General features: G+C 40.1%; 1 protein-coding gene across 1 annotated transcript; it reads right to left on the bottom strand.

Moving 5' to 3' along the window:
• Nucleotides 1-605: 605 nt before the first annotated feature.
• On the bottom strand, nt 606-1,751 carry LOC120736998 (putative olfactory receptor 13C6). The gene is made up of 2 exons (XM_040037431.1): nt 848-1,751; nt 606-641 (listed from the first exon to the last, which is right to left on the bottom strand). The coding sequence occupies exons 1-2, from the start codon at nt 1,409-1,411 to the stop codon at nt 606-608; spliced, it is 600 nt and encodes a 199-aa protein (XP_039893365.1). The 5' UTR covers nt 1,412-1,751.
• Nucleotides 1,752-8,566: the final 6,815 nt, after the last annotated feature.

Genomic DNA, 8,566 nt, shown 5'->3' with positions numbered 1-8,566 from the left:
TTTCATCATTTTTGAAATGTAATAAAAATGTGTTGCTGCTTTCAGGTATTGAATACTATCCTTGTATTCCAAACACCTGATCAGACATTATTGAAGGTCTGGAAACAAACAAAAGAATTATTGAAGCAGTTCAAATAAATCATTACTAAAGTTTTTGTTGATTAAAATATTTACAGCATAGGAGGAAAAAAACATACTGTTGCTCACAGACACAGTTTCACAAAATGTAAAAAAGACAATCAAAACCTTTCATTCTAAATTTTTTATGAATTGAATTGAATAGTTAAGATAAGGAAAATATCTTGGGTAAAACCCACAAAGTAGAATAATTTGCACTTCTGTGCCAATCAAGGTGTGCCAGAATTGGGGTGAATGGTTTGTGTTTCATTTTGTGACAAAATGTTCAGAATGTTATGGGGTATCACTGTATTCATCTAAAAAAAAGAAAAAAGCACACTCAGTTCACAATATTTTAGTTAGATGTGTTAAACCTTTTGAAAATCTTAAAGAGCTTTTGTTTCATTTCTTTTGTCCTAAGAGAGTACACAAAAGGATTTACAAGACATGGACCGAGGACTGCACCAATTAATAAACCTTGGCGTTCCTCAAGAGTTAATACCACGCCAAACCTGGTGAAGATACTGCGAACAAATGCAGGACAGTAATAAACGATTACACAAATTAAGTGACTCACTAAAGTGCTCCCCATTTTCCTTTTTTCATTACTTGAAGATAATTTTACAAAAAGTAAGATTCCACAATATGAAAGACAAATGAAAATGAAAGTGAAAAAGAAAATAAAAAATGAGACAATAACAACTTCATTGAAATATTTTTCTGGGTTAACACAGGTTGTTCGTATTACAGCAGGAAAGTCACAGAAGCTGTATTTCAGCCTTGAACTGCAGTGTGGGAGGGGGACAACTGTTGCAGGCATATAAAACACAAAACACCAGGCAACGAACCACAGGATAAATGTAAGAACAAGAACACGTGTGTTTGTTAAATAACTGTGATACTGGAAAGGATAAATTATTGCAATGAATCTATCCAATGCCATAAATGCTAAAATAAATGATTCCATTGCTGTTCCCAAATGGAAAACACACATTTGAATTAAACATGCCACATAGGATATAGTATTACCACCTGCGAGTAGAACCCCAATCATTGTTGGACTGCAACTGGAGGTGTACATTATATCAACAACAGCAAGGTTGCAAATAAGAAGATACATTGGTTTATGTAATCTCTTGTCAGAAATAATAAACATGATATTTATCATATTGGCAAGAACAGCAAGAAGATAGACTATTAGTATAACCACACCAACAGCAATAGGTCTACTGAGTGTGTCAAAACCACCTATAATAAAGTGTGTTATATTGATGGACGCATTCTGTGAAGACATATTCCATTTGGAAGTTGAAGAAGAAGCAAATCTGGATAAAGTATATGATAAATCTTCTTTATCAGACTTCACAAACACCTCTGAGCTCAGTCAAACACCTTTGCTTTTACTGGGAAGTATTTAAACTTCTCACTTTAAGGCTTGGAAGAACAGTTAATTTTGATTGGACAGCTCCCTCTTCCAGTCAAATTAGACATAAGAATGTGAAATGTCCATATTGCATCAGATATTGGAAAAAGATTATGTCATCCCCGCAAAATCCGCTTGTAAATGTTCACATGCTTACAATAACCTTTATTTTGTTTGTTTTCAGCAGACTATTTAGATCATAGGTGTCAAACTCTGGCCCGCGGGCCAAATTTGGCCCGCAGCCTAATTACATTTGGCCCGCGAAGCCATACCAAATTACTATTAGAGCTGGCCTACTGGTATTATACAGCTAATATATATATTGATATATATATTGTTTAGTATTAAGCTTTGCTTGTTCCATATTCAGTTTTTCAGCAAAACGTGTTTGAGTCCATAAGAAAAGATTCATTCTTATATCTGGAGGAATAAATATATTTCAATAAATATTAATGTTAGCCGGCGACTTTGTTCAAGTTTTGAATTTTAGCCCACTGTGTATTTGAGTTTGACACCCCTGATTTAGATCAATTAAACAAAAAACAAAAGCACAAAATGAAAGAAATCCAGGTTCATGTTAAAAGTGTCCCGCTACATCTCTTTAACACTACAACCTCTTCAAGGCTAGGATGGAGCTAATATTAGCAGGAAGTTAAAGTATTTTATTGCATTTTCTGGAGAAGAAAAAAATGTTATAAAACTTTTAGGCAGCTTTCACAGTGAAACTTTGGTCTATGTAGCTATATGTTTTTGCTAGTAAACACCCTTAAAGTGTAGCTATGTGCTGGAACTGTTATAGATGTAGAAGATGGAGAGCTACCTTTATAAAGTCAAGTAACTTTGTGTCATGTTAACATGGCTGTGTAAAATTGTACTGAGGGCTACTGTGCCTTTGTGCCAATTCAGGGCTAGCATAGGTAGACCGGGTCATTTTAAAGCAGCAACAACATAAAGGCCAAAAGTGAGCGGCTGTTAAATGGCTGTTAATTTGCCAGAAGACCAGAGGAAAGAGTGGTGTGGAAAGCTGCTCATACAGAGTGTGTAAAAGCCTGTATCAGTAACACGCAAAGCAAGGTGCATGCGTGGGTCCTCATTTTTGTCACTCAAGAAGTACCAAAGGCTGGCACTGTATCCCAGATACTCTGGCTGCTCAACTACCTCTCAACACTTCCACTGAGCTCCCCTCCTCAGTGCCCCCTGAGCTTGGACCTGCAAGTAAGAAGTACAAACTCACCAGGAAACTCCTTTCTGTTACCTGCTCCTTACCTCATAACAATAACAGCTTCTCCATCTTCTTGCAGACCCTTCCTCATTTCTCTGTTCCTCGTTGCCACTCTCCCCTCCGTTATCCAGCCCTCATGACCCCCTCTCCAGTGCCAGTCAACTTGTTGTCCCCTTTAGTTATTCCAACCCCAGATCCCCTCTACCCTGTGATTATCGGAGTTCAATAAATCTCAGTAAAAAGTTTTCCCGTGTGTCTGCTTTTGAGTCCACTCCTTGGGAAAACCACTCGGTTTATGACAGCAGGTCCCTGGAACAACATCCAAGATTTCTATCAAGAAGACCACAGTTGTAGGAACAGGAAAGATTCTACGCAGGGTCCTCAACCATTTGATGTGTGATTGTGTCATAAAGTTCCTTGCATATTAGAGTGAAAGCAACTTTATGAAACAATCTTAGATTCCACAATTTTTTAAAGAGCAGCTACCTAAGTCAATAACCTCTTTAATAGTGTTACATCCTCACTTTGTATGGCTCTGGATCAGGGTCTCAAACTCAAATGAGCCGCGGGCCACTCCTGGCACCATCATCTCACTGGAGGGCCACTTTTATGTCCAAGTAGTACAAAAAAACAAACACAAAAACACCCACTAATATTTCCTAAAATGTAGTGTTTTGTTTGTTTTCTTTAATTCCAAATATTGTGTAACAAGACCAAATTGCACACTTGAACACATTTTTTTTCTCACTCTTAACTATCTGAAGCCTTTCAGTTTCATTTGTCATATGCAAGTTAGCCAGTGTTGGGAAGTTTACTTTTAAAATGTATTCCACTATAGATTACAGAATACATTACCCAAAATGTATTTTGTAACGTATTCCGTTACGATGCTCAATCAGAGCAACGTATTCTGAATACTTTGGATTACTTAATATATTATAATGCTTTTTACAACTACATGAATGTACTATTGCTGTGTGATTTACTGTTATTACTGAAGTTTACTCGCCATACCAATACCAACTAGATTTTAAAACCTTAATATAAAATGAGTAACAGTAGGGTGGACAATAGGTGAGGCTGCACTTTTTGCAGCGATCTCATGTAGAAAACTATTCTGCGCGAATATAAAACAGGTCCGCGGCTCCGAACCGTAAAGGCATAAAACCGTAAAGAGACCTCTGGCTAATACGTCGGGTACCGTGTCGGGCTCATAGCCGAAAACTGGCTTTACCTTGTTGTCTGGGTCAGCTTTGTATGTATGTATGTGTATATATATATATATATATATATATATATATATATATATATATATATTTACATACTTCCATCTCCCTATATATACACATACTTCAACCTGTGCACTGCCTGGATTGATTACAAGAAGGCCTATGACTCAATGCCCCACAGCTGGATACTGGAATGCCTAGAATTGTACAAGATCAATGGGACCCTAAGAGCCTTCATCAGGAACTCAATGGGGATGTGGCGTACAACACTAGAGGCCAACTCCAAGCCCATAGCACAAGTCACCATCAAGTGCGGGATCTACCAAGGAGATGCTCTGTCCCCACTGCTGTTCTGCATAGGCCTGAACCCCCTCAGTGAGATCATTAACAAGACTGGCTACGGATACCGACTACGGAACGGAGCAGTTGTCAGCCACCTCCTATACATGGATGACATCAAGCTGTATGCCAAGAGTGAACGAGACATCGATTCACTGATCCACACTACCAGGCTATACAGCAATGACATTGGAATGTCGTTCGGACTGGAGAAGTGTAGTCGGATGGTAACAAAATCAGGGAAGGTAGTCAGAACTGAGGGATGAACTACCAGAAGGCAACATTGGCAGACATAGAGGACAGTTACAAGTACCTGGGTATCCTGCAGGCGAATGGGAACAATGAAGAGGCCGCTAGAAAAGCTGCAACCACCAAGTACCTGCAGAGGGTCAGGCAAGTCCTGAGGAGTCAGCTGAATGGTAAGAACAAGATCCGGGCCATCAACACGTACGCCCTGCCCGTGATCAGGTACCCTGCTGGGGTAATAGGCTGGCCAAAGGAGGAGATAGAAGCCACTGACATAAAGACAAGAAAGCTCCTTACCATGCATGGAGGGTTTCACCCCAAGTCCAGCACCCTGAGGCTGTACGCTAAGCGGAAGGAAGGGGGCCGGGGACTGGTGAGTGTCAGCACCACAGTCCAGGATGAGACAACGAACATCCAAGAATACATTGGGAAGATGGCCCCAACTGACCGAGTGCTCAGTGAATACCTCAGGCAGCAGAAACCCAAGAAAGAGGAGGGAGACGAGGAACCATCATGGAAGGACAGGCCCCTGCACGGTATGTACCACCGGCAGATAGAGGAGGTGGCTGATATCCAGAAATCCTACCAGTGGCTGGACAAAGCTGGACTGAAAGACAGCACAGGGGCACTAATCATGGCAGCACAAGAACAAGCTCTGAGTACAAGATCCATAGAGGCTGGGGTCTGTCACACCAGGCAAGACCCCAGGTGCAGGCTGTGTAAAGATGCCCCAGAGACAATCCAGCACATAACAGCAGGGTGCAAGATGCTAGCAGGCAAGGCATACATGGAATGCCATAACCAAGTGGCCGGCATAGTGTACAGGAACATCTGTGCCGAGTATAACCTGGAAGTCCCGAGGTCAAAATGGGAGATGCCCCCAAGGGTGGTGGAGAATGACCGAGCTAAGATCCTGTGGGACTTCCAGATACAGACGGACAAAATGGTGGTGGCTAACCAACCGGACATAGTGGTGGTAGACAAACAGAAGAAGACGGCCGTAGTGATCGATGTAGCGGTTCCGAATGACAGCAATATCAGGAAGAAGGAACGCGAGAAGCTGGAGAAATACCAAGGGCTCAGAGAAGAGCTCGAGAGGATGTGGAGGGTGAAGGTAACGGTGGTCCCCGTGGTAATCGGAGCACTAGGTGCGGTGACTCCCAAGCTAGGCGAGTGGCTCCAGCAGATCCCGGGAATAACATCGGAGATCTCTGTCCAGAAGAGCGCAGTCCTGGGAACAGCTAAGATACTGCGCAGGACCCTCAAGCTCCCAGGCCTCTGGTAGAGGACCCGAGCTTGAAGGATAAACAGCCCGCAAGGGCGTGCTGGGTGTTTTTTTTATATATATATATTTACATGCTTCCATCTCCCGTTTCTGGTTGGTGACATCTCTTACTTTTCGACTCATTTTCTCCCTCCCTCGCTCACAGACACATAACGGATATGGCAGTCCAGTCTCCATGTAGCACGGACTACACTGCCGGAGGCTACATTTTTCAGGGCTATGCCTGTAACACTCTGCCTATTGCTTTTATATTAAATCATTTTTGTGAATAATTTTTAAAAATATTTCTTCATGTCATTATGCGGGCCGCGAGATTGAGACAGACATGAGAGCCTCTTAATGCGTGTTTTGTTTGGGTTTCCACTGAACTACCAAAATAAACAGCTCTGTCTGGCCAGACACGTGGCAGCACTTTTGCTACAATTCTGTTTGTATTTAACAAAATAAAAATGCAGGCATAAGCGTACACATTAGTTTTCGACTGCAAGTGAAAATTGTTTTCTTTCCAAATAAATCTGTCACTGAACTAACACAGCCAATCCCTCAACATGTTTGCACTCTCGTTACCTCGGCCAGGTCCGCGGCTCCAAACCGTGGTAAGGACACCTCTGGCTAATACTTTGGGTTCCGTGTCGTGCTCATAGCCGGGAACTAGCTTTACTGTCTGGTTCAACTTTGCTAGCGAGAGACAGAGAGAGGCTTTGAAAGGCTGCTCCAGCAGAACTTTATTGTTTCGGAGGAAAACAGGAACACAGTGTACAGTCGAGTCTTAATACCTTACTTACAACTGGGCTCATCAGGCACTCTTTTTGGCTGCAGTGGTTATTTTTATCTTTACATGTTTCCATCTTCTGTTTCTGGTCAGTAGCACCTCGTACTTTTCTCCTTTTTCTCCCTCCCTCACGCTCACACACACACAGCGGAAGGGGTGGTCCCACATGTTCTCCCTGCAGCACGGACTACACCGCCCATGAGGCTACAGTCTTAAAGGGCCATGCCTGTAACACTGCCGTCATATTAAATCATTTTTCTTATAATAATTTTTTAAAAATATTTCTTCACATCAATATGCAGGCCGCAAGTAGAGAAGACGTGGGCCGCAAATGGCCCGCGGGCCGTGAGTTTGAGACCCCTGCTCTGGATACTGTGAAAAACAAAGTCTTAAATCAGAAGTACTTGACTCCCTTGTATAACTATGAAATGCATAGCTGTAGCAGATAGCAGATCTATAACAAAGCCATTTGTAAAGCTAAGGCATGCTTATTATTCATCATATTAAAGAAAATAAGAACTGCACTTGGTTTCTCTTCAGCACTGCACCCAAACTGAAAAGAGTAAGCTGTGTTAACCAAGTATTCTTTTAACCGTAGCTAGTAATGATTTTGTTAGTTTCTTCACTAAATTTTACAAAAATTATAATAACTGTCTCACAGATGTATCATTACGTCCAGCAACTTCCATTACTATTGATATTTATATAGTCTTAATCTCTGATTGATGCTTGTTCAGTAAACACTTCCTTAAACCATCAATGTGTCTATACGATTCGATTCGATTCAAAGACCTACCATTAAATATTGTTCCATTCCAAATAATAGGGCCATCTCTATTAATGGTCTATGTGCCACAGGCTTCAAGGTAGCGGTAATTAAAACATTAATCAAAAAGCCATCACTTGACCCAGCTACCTTAGCTAATTATATTTCAATTTACAACTTTATTTTATGTAAACAATTCTTCAAAGAGTAGTTTTAAAAGAGCCAAATGACCATTTGTTAGAGGAATGATTTTTTTTGAAGAAGCAATTTAATGCATATTAAGCTGAATATATTACCAAAAACGTGTCTCTTATTTTGTCAATGCAGATGTAAGAGTTGCTGCTAGCAGTGCTAAGCTATTTGGCAGAGAGGGTGATGTTATCAGTACGAGCAAGGATCTTGCCAAGTTACTCGTGTCACTTTTTCCAGATGTGTCCACACAAAGTAGCTTTATTTGTTTGTTTATTTTACGTCTCTCTGATGTATAATCATTTAACAGACCAAACTGAAATGTCTGTCAAAATGTAGCAGCCATGTCAACTATGTTAGGCTGTTTTTGGAGAAATTCATTCATTTTGATCATTTTTGAAATGCAATAAAAACTCATTGCTGGTTTCCAAAAACACATGACCAGACACAACTGAAGGTCTGGAAACAAGCTAAAGAATTATTGAGGCAGTTCAAATAAATAATTGCTAAAGCTGATTAATTTTTGTTGAATACAATATGATTATTTACAGCGTAGCAGGAAAAAACATACTGTTGCTCACAAACACAAAAACAGTTTCAGTAAATTAAAAAAAAAATCAAAACCTTTATTTCTAAATTTGTATTTTTTTTTATTGAATAGTTAAGGTGCAAATATTTTGTGTAAAACCCACAAAGTAGAATAATTCTCACTTCTGTGCCAGAATCAAAGTAAATGGTTGGTGTTTCAAACATTTTGTGATAAAATGTTCAGAAAATTTACACCAACATCAGTTAAGGCTATTACTGTATTCATCTTAACAACAACAACAAAAAAAAGTCACACTCTGTTCACAAGACTTTAGTCAAATGTGTGAAACTTTTTGAAAATCTTATAGAACTTTTTTTTTATTTCTTTTGTTCTAAGAGAGTACACAAAAGGATTTACAAGACATGGACCGAGGACTGCACCAATTAATA

Source organism: Simochromis diagramma, unplaced genomic scaffold, assembly GCF_900408965.1.
Source record: "Simochromis diagramma unplaced genomic scaffold, fSimDia1.1 OVJJ01000463.1, whole genome shotgun sequence".
Classification (NCBI taxonomy): Eukaryota; Metazoa; Chordata; class Actinopteri; order Cichliformes; family Cichlidae; genus Simochromis; species Simochromis diagramma.
The sequence above is the reverse complement of the archived record's forward strand: the minus strand, read 5'-3'. Positions and strand labels throughout refer to the sequence as shown.